Source organism: Daktulosphaira vitifoliae, unplaced genomic scaffold (genome assembly GCF_025091365.1).
Source record: "Daktulosphaira vitifoliae isolate Bord-2020 unplaced genomic scaffold, ASM2509136v1 Scaffold_4, whole genome shotgun sequence".
Taxonomy (NCBI): Eukaryota; Metazoa; Arthropoda; class Insecta; order Hemiptera; family Phylloxeridae; genus Daktulosphaira; species Daktulosphaira vitifoliae.
In genome coordinates this window covers 39,153,179-39,167,206 of record NW_026099575.1, presented here as the reverse complement: position 1 = coordinate 39,167,206, position 14,028 = coordinate 39,153,179, and the positions used below count along the sequence as shown (strand labels likewise).

At 25.8% G+C, this 14,028-nt stretch overlaps 1 protein-coding gene across 2 annotated transcripts; it reads left to right on the top strand.

Annotated features, from left to right (window-relative positions):
• The first annotated feature begins 1,797 nt into the window (after positions 1-1,797).
• LOC126903930 (protein adenylyltransferase Fic) lies at positions 1,798-7,877 on the top strand. 2 transcript variants are annotated; one of them, XM_050682507.1, is made up of 6 exons: positions 1,798-2,350; positions 2,422-2,624; positions 3,393-3,572; positions 4,402-4,665; positions 4,731-4,999; positions 6,997-7,116. In XM_050682507.1, the coding sequence occupies exons 1-5, from the start codon at positions 2,095-2,097 to the stop codon at positions 4,986-4,988; spliced, it is 1,161 nt and encodes a 386-aa protein (XP_050538464.1). In that variant the 5' UTR covers positions 1,798-2,094; the 3' UTR covers positions 4,989-4,999; positions 6,997-7,116. The 2 variants fall into 2 exon arrangements, with proteins under 2 accessions (XP_050538464.1, XP_050538463.1); XM_050682506.1 differs by having other exon boundaries at positions 1,804-2,350; positions 4,731-4,984; positions 6,997-7,877.
• The last annotated feature ends 6,151 nt before the right edge of the window (positions 7,878-14,028 follow it).

The window sequence follows — 14,028 nt, the reverse complement described above, 5'->3', positions numbered from 1 at the left end:
GATTTAATGTATGTTTAAAGGACGCAGTATTTCGGGAACATTTTCAAAAGTTCAGTTGAAAAAGATCTATGTTTTTTTACAATATTTCAAGTTTTGAACGCCCCCTATATAAGGGGAAATTGTCCAATTTTAATAAAAAGTATGTCAAATGAAAGATGTACTTATAATGTATTTAGAAAAAAAAAATTTGTACTGATATATACATTTTTCAAAAAGTTATAGCATTTTTAAGTTGAAAATTTAAAATCGAAAATCGAAAATTTTAACACAAAAATAGTGTTTTTTTAACTACGGCAGCCGTTTAAATGTAGAAAAAAAAGTGTCGGGACAAATTTTTTTTTTTCATTTTGTAGTACATAAAATAAGCTTTAATTTTATATATGTTTAAAGGACGCAGTATTTCCGGAACATTTTCAAAAATTAAGTTGAAAAAGTTATTTTTTGTAAAAAAGTTACTATTTTAAATCCTCCCAGTGAGCAGAATAAGTGTTAGATTTTCAAAAAAAATTATATCAAATGAAAGGGAAATATCTAAGGTTTCAATACAAAAAAATATTATTTTTATTTGTTCATTTTTGAAAAAGTTATGGCAGTTTTAAGTACAAAAAACATCCCGATAAAAGATAATTTTTATCGCAAACATTACTTTTTTTTTTAATTTTCGACAGCCATTTGCACATAGATGTCGGGACAAAATTTTTTTTTTCATTTGATAGTATATAACATAACCTTTGATTTGATATATGTTTAAAGGACGCAGTATTTCCGGAACATTTTCAAAAGTTCAGTTGAAAAAGATCTATGTTTTTTTACAATATTTCAAGTTTTGAACGCCCCCTATATAAGGGGAAATTGTCCAATTTTAATAAAAAGTATGTCAAATGAAAGATGTACTTATAATGTATTTAGAAAAAAAAAATTTGTACTGATATATACATTTTTCAAAAAGTTATAGCATTTTTAAGTTGAAAATTTAAAATCGAAAATTTTAACACAAAAATAGTGTTTTTGAACTACGGCAGCAGTTTAAATGTAGAAGATAAAGTGTCGGGACAAATTTTTTTTTTCATTTTATAGTACATAAAATAAGCTTTAATTTGATATATATTTAAAGGACACAATATTTCCAGAACATTTTCAAAAATTAAGTTGAAAAAGTTAGTTTTTGTAAAAAAGTTGCTATTTTCAATCTCCCCTAATGAGCAGGTTAAGTGTTAGATTTTCAAAAAAACAAATAATATTCAAATTTAAATCAATATTAATAAAATAAAAACACACATTATATCGAATTTGTATTTAAAACGAAAAGTTACATTTAAATCAAATAAGCAATCGCCTTTGGTAATAACTGGTTCTTATCTTAATTTGCGCTAACGTTGTTAGCCGTACATCAATAACCGCGGCTATTACTTGAATATCAACAAACTGGACAGTTATTATTAAATATTTAATATTTCTCAAAAGGATATGTAGCGTACGGGTATGAATTAACAAAATATCGGTTGCCAATTGTCTGAATACCGTGGCCTATCTATGAGTATTTAATCTATAGTTAAGAGTAATAAATAGGTTATAAGTCTATGACACTACGTATTCCCTTTTATCATAGTACCATGGAAGAAACAAATAAATAAGCTTTTTTATATTTTATAGTGAATACCTCTACTCATCTCATGATGAAGACACTAGTTTTATTTAAAACGTAGTACATTTATTAACAGTTTTAAGAAAAATATACAATTCAAATGTTTTTATATCCATCAATAATTATTGAACTTTATATGACAGAATTTATAACTTAAAGTAGTCTAAGATTAATGAATTAATTTTTTAACCTTGGAGATGACCAATATCTGAAATTTGATTTAACACAAACAAACCTCTTATCATTATCAAATCAGATATGTCCGCGTTTTAAAGACAGATAAGAGAAGTAGATAAAATTGGAACAATTTGTCAATATTCAAAATTTTGTAATTTACACAAATGGGTAAAAAAGTAAGTTATATTTTACCAATTTTATTAAATATGACAATTACTCTGTCGTTATTGTTTATATCTGGTCCGTCGTAGAAGAGTTAATTAATAGAAACCATGATATGGTTTTCACTTTTTCAACCCAAAAGGGTAATGAAAACATATTACATTGCATTCATGTTTCTTGTTGGACTATTTTCTTGTGTTATTTTGCAATTGATTTGGCCGTATATTTCAATTGATAAAAAGGAACATAAAGATCTTATTTTACATCGTCCTTTTTCAATAATTGATTTTGACTATCATGAGTTAGTAAACACTGACAATACTGCACGTGAATTGATCATCAGAGATACTGATATAGAGTCTATTTGTAAGTTAAAATTTTTAAGCTTCATATTTTATTTATAACCATTTTTAGTCTTAATCATAATTTTTATGTAGCTCATCAAGATAATGTTGAAGCCTTAATGTCATTAGTGGCGGCAAATGAGATGAGATTGATGGGTAAAAATGAAAAAGCTATGAAAATTATAGAACATGGAATTGCTCTTTCACCAAAAAATCCTGACTTATTGAACTGTTATGGAGAATTCATCGAAGAATTGCAAAAAGATGTAATGAAAGCTGATCAAATGTATTTTCAAGTTTGTTATTTTTTTTATTTTATTTTTAAATATAAATATACAACACAATTATTATAGCATGAAGTACTATAAATTTGAAAATTTTATTTTATTCCCAAGGAATATTTGACGTATTTAAAAAATAAAAGTTATACAAAAAGAACGATATTAAAAGAAATATTTTATTTATCCTATTAACATTTAATAACTTTCTTTGGGAGCAATATTGGTGTTGAATTACTATTTCCATACTATCATAGTATTTTAAGAAACAAAATATCGTAACTTATCTTTTTTTTTCTCGCCTTAATCACAACTACTTGGGGTCGGCCATCCTTATCCTAAACTTCTATTTGACACGATCTCCCACATCCTCTACGCTCACATCAGCTGTCCTCATATCACAAAAAAATAAAAAGGAAATATGTATTTTATTTATTATTATTTTTTTTTCAAAAAGAATAAATTTCATATTTTGAACAGGTATATAATTTTGATATATATACCTGATATTTACCTCCTATTTTTATTTATTTCTGTCGAGAATATTTCTGACACCAAGTACTACTTTTAATTAACTAAAAATTAGGTTAGTGAATATTGTTAAAATAAAAGAAAGGTGTATTTTGTCAAAATGTGATGATCAGAAAAATATAAATATGAAGTTATAACTCTACTTTGGAGGCTAATGTATATATATATATATATTGTCATCTATTATATTGTATATATTGTCAATGTTTGAATTATTTATATATTAGTATGTTTATATTTATTATTTTAATATAGGCACTTGTTCATAGTCCAAAACATAAAGGTGCATTGAGAAATCGGAAAAGAACTGAATTAATTGTTGATGATTTAGATTGGCAACAACTCAAACGTATTGATGAAAAAAGAGATAAAGTAGCATCTATATCTGATTCCAATGCAGCATTAAGACGCGCCAAAAAAGAAGCTTATTTTCAAGTAAAATAAAAGTTATTAACATTATTTATATATCAAATAGTGATTGAAATATTCCAAATTAAAATTTAGTGTTTATATCTCCCCATAAAAATTGACTAAATTACTGTAATTATTTCTATTTCAAAATAATTTAATTAATTAATTAAATTATTGTTTAATTTAAAATCAGTGTACTTTGTTGTTGTAATCAGTATATTTTTATTGCATTACAAAAAATAATTTAATGGTCAACATCTTAATTACTTAATCTTAAATTTAAGAAACATATTGCCCTCTCTCAATTTTTTTTTTTATACCTTTTTTTGATTTATTGCCAAAATAAAAGAGTGTTAGAGTCTTTATTTAATGTGTTGATCATTTATTTAGAAAATAAAGCCGTTTTTGATTTTAAAACAAGTTATTGAATATGTGATTTTAAAATAAAGATTTCTTGTTTTTAGTCCTATAATGAAATAAAATATGATTTTTTAAATATATTCTTTGTAAATAATGAATTTGTTAACAAAATTATATTTTATATATCCATTAATACAAGCCTATTTGTTATAAGCAACAACAAATGTATATTTTTGTAAATAATACAACTAATCATAGTTAGCATGTTGAGTTATTCATTATTTATTAAATTATTAATATAGGTAATTTAAATATTTGTTAATTACACTAAATAAGCTAGCATAGCTGTTATTATTTATGTTATAACATAGTAGTTATTATAACATATAGTATTATATTAATTTTAGCATAATTATTTTTAAAAGCTATGTGTGTTACTTATATTATTTTATTAATATTAAGTAATAAATATTGAAATATATATTCTTTATAGCACATTTATCATACTGTTGGCATTGAAGGTAATAGAATGTCATTGTCAGAAACACGATCTATTTTAGAAACTAGAATGGCGATTGGTGGAAGAAGTTTAGCTGAACATAATGAAATAATAGGTCTTGAAGCAGCTCTTAAATATATTAATTCAACATTAATTAATCAAATTGGACAGATATCAGTTGACGATATCTTACAAATTCACAAAAGAGTTATGGGATTTGTTGATCCATTTGATAGTGGAGTTTTTAGGCAAACTCAAGTAAGTCATTTAAATATATAAACCCATATTGGTATGATAATATCAATGTGTATTTTTTATCTTAGGTATTTGTTGGTGGTCACATCCCTCCAGGGCCATCACATATTGTAACATTGATGGATAATTTTTCAAAATGGCTGAACTCTGAATCTGCACTTCGATTACATCCTGTTAGATATGCTGCATTAGCACATTATAAATTAGTACATATACACCCATTTACTGATGGTAATGGACGTACATCACGTCTTCTCATGAATATGATTTTAATGCAAGCAGGTTATCCTCCAGTTATTATTCCTAAAGGAGAAAGGCACAAGTAAATCATATTTAAGTAAATCTATACAATATTTAAATTATACTTTAAATTTTTTCTAGTAACCAAACCCCCAAAAAAATATTATATTTAATAGTTAACCTGCCAAACTTTGTTTTAATTGGGACCTAAATAAATCAGTTTTCAGGGAACAAAATTTTAAAGCACTAACCAATTTTTTCAGAGAGCCAAATATTATAATTAAAAAAAAATTGTATGATATATTTATTCTATAAAAATTTTAATTATTCAAGAATACATACCTCAAATTAATAATAATAATTACCAAAAATAAGTTGATTTATTACTAAAAATCATTTTTATGCAATAGAGATATGACACTTAAATTTTTAAAAAATACAATAATTAATTTCTTCGTCATTACATCTAAAATACATGTTATTCAATTGGCACACATTTTTAATTAATAGGATGTGTATTGTTTAAATCCCTGAAGTAATGCACAGAGAAAACTAAAGTGTGTAGATTTTCTAATAGTTTTTGGGTTTTTGTAATAATAAAATAATATATTTGATATATAAATTATGTTAAAATGTTGACTATTAATAATACTATAAATACATATAATTCAAATTGTTTTTTCTACAATTAAAACTAAAATACAAATTTCATAATTCAGAAGACACATTTTAGTTTTTAGAAAACACTATTTTGATCTTCCATATATCATCATCATCATTAACTTGATACAAAAATAAAAATTGAAAAATTAACTATGCTTGGTTATTACTGATAAAATTTTATAGAATAATTCATTTATCCTAAATCACTTATTTAATCAAAAAATCGAAAAAATATTGATAAATTTTTTATTTGTTTTTTTAGTTTCATGTTTTTTTTTTCAACTTATCAGTGATAAAGTATTTTTATTTTCATCGCTTATACTTTATAAGAGTATCAACTTTAATTTTTTTAATGTCAAACCATAATTAACTAGTTCATTTAATAGATAGTGATATAATTAAGAAAATAACTAATCCAATTTTTGGACCAGTATTTCAGTAGTTATTAACAATTTAAAGTAAAGACTGTAAGTGATGCTATTTATCACTAGACATTTCTTGACCTCAATCCTCGTTCCCTTATGGTATAAAAATATTATTTTTATTTTTCAATTAATTACTACTAGTTATTATAACTATCATTTTCTATTATTGGTGTAATAAATTTTGTCTTTTATACTGTCATTGTGCTTAGAGATTATAAGTCTGTAGTCACTGTACTAATTCATCTAAGCACTCTAATTTCTGCTACACTCATTTTCTGCTCTATTCTCTTGTCAACGGCCTAACATTCTGAACCATACATCATAGCTGATCTCACTACAGTCTTATAGAATTTACCTTTCAGCCTCATTGGAATTTTTTTATTGCAAAGTAGTCCAGACGCTATTCTTCACTTCAACCGTACTTAATCCTGTGTCTTATATCCTCGTCAATACCACCGCTCTTTTGCACAACTGACCCTAAATACTTAAAACTTTCCACCTCTCCAATCACGTCCTCGCCTATTGTCATTGATCTCATTTCACTTACCTTGTGTTCTCCTTTATCAAACTCATACTATTTATACACTGTCTTCTACTTATTCTTAAACCCTTTTCTTCAAGAGCTAATCTCTATACCTCTAGCATTTGATTAATGTCCTCTCTATTTTATCCTATTAACATTATATTATCAGCGAATGTTTTTGTTTATTTAAATAATTTTTTAACAAAATTTCATAACCAAACCTTTTAACATCATATTATGATATTCAAAGGTTTCTGATAAGGCACAATTAATAGTTTTAGTTCCATTTATATAAAATATTGCATATAAAGTACTTGTTTGTTGAAACATTAATACCATGAACGTAAAATGACTAATATTATAAATGTATTAATTTTTTTCATTATTTTAATTTATTAATATTTTTAAAATATTTAATCTGTTGATTATCTTATTGATGTATATTTTAAAAAAATTATTCAAATAAGTAAAAACTTTTTTTAGGTACTATAGAACTTTAGACCTAAGTAATAAAGGAGACATTAGACCATTTATGAGATTTATTGCTGAATGCACTGAAAAAACTTTAAACCAGTTTTTATTATCCACATCAACAGAATTTACAACTAATATTCCTGAAATAGATTATGACAACATAATTTTAAATTAACTTTATCTGTGATATTTATATGTTTTTTAATTTTCTATTAATATGTTATTTGACTTAGTAACCATGGTACGTATGGTGCATACTGGTGCAAATTTACCACTTATAATTTTTATTTTATTATACCTTTGTAGAGTAATATTAAGTTAGTAAAAATTATTATGTATAAATGTTTTATTATGAAAAATATAACTCGAAATATAAATAATACAAAAAAATATTTACCAACTGCGAAAAGTATATTCTTTTCAAATTTAAGAACTTTATATTACCTATATATTAAAGTTAATTAGTCATAAAATTATTCTGTGATATAATTTTTTTGTTATTACTAAAATAGTTAAACTACATATTTCTCTGGTACTACTTTTATAATTATTATGTATAGTATGAATACATTTTAATTAAATGTTCCTGTACATTTTCAATTAAAAATTAAAGAAAATATCATTATTTTTAGTTTTCCAATCCAATTTTAGTTTACATATTGCAAAATACATATTAAACTAGTTGAATTGTATTAAATATTTTGTTCGCATTATGAAAGATGATTACTTGAAAAATAAATTATTATTTTATTATTATTATTATTTAATTCACAATTAAAAAGCTCAGTTTTTTGATAAAAATTCAGTTGTATTATAGTTATAATTTTTTCTTCAAAATGTTAAGTATTATCTACAACATATGTTAATATATAAACAGATTATGTTAATTACATGGTGTTATTTTTTTATACTAATATTATATATATTTTCATTTTAGATTTCTATTTTAATTTGACTTATATATATATATATATATTACTAAACAAATATTACAAGTACAATTTTCTATTTGACATAAATTTACTTGATCAATATTGTTTCAACGTTCAAATAACACAGAACAAAAATGTGTAAAATACAACATAGTAAAATTAATATCTTCTTAGCTTTGCACAAAGCTAAAAAGAAATATATTTTACCTTTTTTCGTCTATAAAAAATTATTTTTTATAATGAGAATTATCTTTTCGGTGTTGTTCTAAAACTTATAGGATTTTATTTTATTGTAGCAATCGATATCAATTTTATTTAGATCTAATTCTCCGAGTCATAATTTAAAAAATCAACAACTATGGTAAGTGCTGAGGACAATTTTCTAAGTGTGTATGTTCCTAATTGGAATTAAGAGGAAGTCGGACGGTCATTGTCATGCAACGTCGAGGCGAACGTGGCGCAGTAGACGGGCGATAGTATATACGTTAGTAGTTATTATACAGTATAACAGCAGCCCCTGGAATTTTTCATCACTAGAGGACGGTCCGTGTTTTAGCCATCCCCCCGAAATTAACTAATGTCGCAATGTATTGACCAGAGAATATTTAGGAAAATTATTATCACATATTGTATTATTATTGAAAACATCAGGGAAATATTGTCTCGGAGGAATTATCATTATAAATAACTATAATATATCATCTTATTACATGGAGTGTTCAGTAAGTAAGGAAATGAGTATTTATTGTTCTTATTGTTTGTAACAATTTACCTGTTTCCTTCTTACTAAACACTGTATAATAAAATATTAAAAAATTAGCCAATGTTGGAAAAATTACTTAACCCTTAAACAGTCGCGTGGGGGTCTAGCATACCCCCACATAAATAAAAACGGATATATTATATTGCATAAAAGGTGTACATAGATATAAATTTATAAGATGGTTTTTATAGTGATATTGAATAGATTTTCATAAATAAATACCTTCGAAAAAAAAATCTATGACTTAAAATATCTATCAAAGTCGAAATGGGTCATATTGACCCCCATGCGACTATGAACGTTATAATTTTTTTTTTGGATTTGTATTTTTTTCAAAATATCGTTTTATCGTAAATGCAATGTCATAATCGATATAATATTGTGGAATTGGGATTATGTGGATCTGCCACCGTCTGTGCAATTAAGTTTTAAAAATAAATAATCTATTGAGAATTTCCACTACTCGACGATACGGAACAAATACGAACTAAACATGTAATAAATACATCCCGTCGCAAAAAACACATCGATTATCGGTGCCTCATTTACAATTATCACTATTCACATTTACCCCTCCTGACCCTACTCGTATTATAATAATTAAATTGTATTGAAATATTAATAATAAAATAAATTCAATTCAGAAAAATGATTATGTAAATGTAAATACACATAAAACTAGTAAATATAAGCCGTGTTTGAGCTCAAAGAAATACAAGAAAAATTAATAAAAATACATTTTGTAATAGTAAAAACTTTTATTTACCGTCTTAAAAATAAGATTTTGCAGTTAAAATAATTTTTTTACAAACCAAAATTTTTTAATGAAATTTTGAAAATTAAGTTTTTTTTTTTCGTAATAAAATTTTTAGTAATGCACATAATTTTGTCATTTATTTATTTTTTAATTTTAATTTTTTAATTGTTATCCATATTTATATATCATATGGTAACAAATAATGTCTTTGAATTTAAAAAAATGAAATTTTTTATACATATTTTATACTTTTTTAGAAATGGGGTCTATTAGACCCCCACGCGACTATGAACGTTAAAAATTGGTAAAAACCGCCTGCTTAAGGGTTAATAATGTCCGACTTTCAAAATTTTTATATTTAATGAAAGTCTCTTGGTATACCAATTCAATGACTAACCAACCTGATAGTGCAGTAATATAATCATTGGAGGTGGAATAGGTCTAAATGACGAAGCCTAGATCTAATATAAAATACTACCATTAAAATAGTAATCATAAATTAATTGATTTATGTTGTGTGTCATGTTATACCTAAATATGTATTAAATAATAGATCTTACAATTTATTATAAACAAATATATAGTTATTGTTTTATTTGAAGTCTTTATTAACTCTTTATCTATCATAAGAAATTATAGTTCCCTGTATATTTCATTACTAATATGTCTTTAAAAAATTAAATGATTGATTCAGAAAATAATTTGATATAAACTAGTCTATAAAGAATTTTCAACAATGACAAAAATATAATTTTTAAAATAAATTTTTCCACTGATTATAAATCTGCAATTAGATTTTTTTTATCGTCTCTAATTTTAATATTCTTACTAATTACTAAAAAACGAATATTTACATATAAAAAAAACCAGCATAGGGGGCACAGTGGTGACGTGACATAATTGGGTCAAGTATAATATCTGACAGTGATTAAAATCACTATCATAAAAAACGCTTCGATGCAAATCTTTAGATAGTGTTTAATTTTAAAAAATTGGTGGATTATTCCAAAAGCTACATGATCTACTATTACCTTATTAAAATCTTGATGAAAATAAAGTATGTCGAATGAAAATGGGATATAAATATTATTTCTCATAAAAAAATGTATCCATACACTTTTCAATAAGTTATAGCATTATAAAGTTAAAAATGTAAAAAATAAAATCGAGAATTTTCACACGAAAAAAGCATTTGGTAACTATTTTTACCGTGAAGACAAAATAAAGTCAAAATTTTTTTTTTCCATAATAAAGTATGTTACATTAGCTTTAATTTAAGATATATATAAAAGTGTCAAACTTTCCCGAACACTTTCAAAAGTTAAGTTGAAAAAGTTGTTCTTTTAAATCCCCTCCTGTGGACAGGTAAAGGGTCAGATATATAAAAAAAATATATCAAATGATAGGTAAACCAATCAAGTATCTATAGAAATAAAATTATATTGATTTGGTCATTTTTAAAAAAGTTATGGCAGTTTTAAATAAAAAATTTTGAAAATTAGCGATTTTTAAATTTTGTATTTTTTTTGGAGGTTTCCCCCTTTTACGGAGAACGAGGGAAATTTTTTCAATTTTTGAGGATAATGTCTCCGACTAGATTCGATTTGTGATCTTTTGACGTATTGATTAAAGAAATCGGTTGGGAGATTTGCTAGTTGTGTAAAGAATACTGCAGAGAATATTGTTGGTGAGAGTAAGAGTAGAATGCCAGGAAATAAGGAAATCTTGTGGTAGAATGAAAACGTTAAAAAAATCATAAAGAGTAAGAAAATGTAGTTTACGTATGACAGAAGAGCAAAAGGAGAGAACATTGGATAGAGTATAAACGCATGTGCAAAGAAACCAAGTGTGTGGTAAGCTAGGCAAAGTTTAAGAAGTATCATAAGTTGTATGATGGGTTAGGAATAAACGAAGGCGAAAAAGAAATCTATAAATTTGCAAAAGTAAGAGAGAAAAGGTCTAAAGATTATCATTATATAAGGTGTATAAAAAGTGTTGATAATAAGGTACTTTCGAGTGATGATGATGTGAATAAAAGGTAGAAAGAGTATTTTAAAAAATTACTAAATGAGGAGTACCCAAAAGAGACATTAGAGGATATCTCGTGGAATGAGTGACTGGTAGATTTAATTAGTGAGAAAGAGGTATGGGAGGCTGTGGCATCAATGAAAAAAAATAAAACAGTAACCAGATGAAATGCCAGTAGAAGTATGAAAATTTTTAATAAAATCTTATTAGAAGGGAAATGTCAAAAGAATAGATGAATAGTATTATGGTACTGATATTTAAAGGTAATGGTGACATACAGGAATGTGAATATTATAGAGGCGTAAAGCTTATGAGTCATAGTATGAACATTTTGGAAAAGTAATAGATAAGCGAATAAGAAATGAGAAATCGGTATCTTAAAACCAGTTTGGATTTATGCCTAGTAAGTCAACAATGGAGACAGTATTTTGTGCGAGGCAACTAATAGAAATGTTTAGAGAATAGAAGAAAAAGTTGTGTATGGTATTTATAAATTTGGAGAAAGCCTATAATAGAAAGCCGAGAGAGGTTTTAATGTGGGTATTAATGATAAAAGGTATAATAGAAGATATGTATGATGGCACTTGTACCAGGTAAAAAACGTAGGAGGAGTAACAGAAGGTTTCAGGTAATAGTAAGAGTGTACCAAGGTTCTGTTTTAAGCCTTTACTTATTCTCTATAATGATGGATGAAATTACTTGAGAAATACTAGGAGAAGTGTTGTGGTACATGTTGTTTTCTGATGATATAGAAAATAGGGAGGAAATTAATCAAATGCTAGAGGTATAGAGATTAGCTCTTGAAGAAAAGCGTTTAAGAATAAGTAGAAGACAGTGTATAAATAGTATGAGTTTGATAAAGGAGAACACAAGGTAAGTGAAATGAGGAGATCAATGACAATAGGCGAGGACGTGATTGGAGAGGTGGAAAGTTTTAAGTATTTAGGGTCAGTTGTGCAAAAGAGCGGTGGTATTGACGAGGATATAAGACACAGGATTAAGTACGGTTGAAGTGAAGAATAGCGTCTGGACTACTTTGCAATAAAAAAATTCCAATGAGGCTGAAAGGTAAATTCTATAAGACTGTAGTGAGATCAGCTATGATGTATGGTTCAGAATGTTAGGCCGTTGACAAGAGAATAGAGCAGAAAATGAGTGTAGCAGAAATTAGAGTGCTTAGATGAATTAGTACAGTGACTACAGACTTATAATCTCTAAGCACAATTATTATTGACAATTTAAATGTCAATCTAGGCATAAAGATAAACGGACAAAAAATAACTATGTTACGTTTTGCCGATGACATAGCTTTAATTGCTGAATGCGAGAAAGATCTGGCTCAACTAATTAAAGCTATGGATACAACATTCGAAAAAGAGTTGGAAATGAGAATAAATGCGAAGAAAACAAAAGTAATGGTATGTGAAAGGAAAAATAATACAAGAATACAGATAAAAATATGAAACCAAGCAATAGAACAAGTAGATGAATTTACATACCTGGGAAGCGCTATCAGCAAGGATGGAAGAAACAGAAGTGAAATTATAAAACGTATCTGTCAAGCTAAAATAGCCTTTAATAAAAAGAAAACTATACTTACATCAAGAAGCATGAGTCTAAAAATAAGAAAAAACCTATTAAAGACGTATATATGGAGCATTGCTCTGTACGGGTGTGAAACCTGGACAATAGTAATGGGAGAAAAAAAAGACTTGAGGCGTTTGAAATGTGGTGCTATAGAAGAATGCTAAGGATAAGTTGGATGGACAGAGTAACCAATGTAGAAGTACTGGAAAGAATATTAGATGAAAAGTTACTATGGAATAACATAGTCAGAAGACGCAACGAATGGATAAGTCATATAATATATCAAGTAAGTAATGTATCAAGTGGAAATTTAGGATAAGGGTGGCCGACTCCAATAAGTTAGGATAAAGGCGAGGAAAATAAAGAAGATGATTATTTAATTCTTAATTCATTTATTTATGTATTTATGTTACTGACTCATATTTTTTAATTTTAATAATGAAAATAAATTTTTACCACCAAGACAATATAGAGGTCACATATTTTTTTCAATACAAAGTATATTACATAAGCTTTAATTTAATATACAGAGTGATTTTTTTATCATAACCCACTCAATTACTTACAGAATAATAATAATTAAAAATTTTTTTTTTATTACTATCTTTAGTTACACATTATTCTTGAATTATTAACTATGTAATACTTTTTAAGTTCATCCCTTATGCCTGGTAAGGCTGTCAACTTTGTTTTTTTAAATGGTAATACATATTTTTAATTTAATAAAATGTTTGAGTTTTTAATTCAATAATAAATGGCATTTGAATTTTTAATGAAACTTAATTTGTTTATTAGATATAAAAATTTAAAGTTTCAAATTTTTGAGTTAATATATGGGTATAATACACCAGGGATTACAAATACAGGTAGCTAATTGATTTTTTATGATATTGCTATCACAGTCACGGCACAGAATAGATTAAATCTATTCTGTGGTCACGGATTGTTTATTATCAATTATGACTATTAATAGA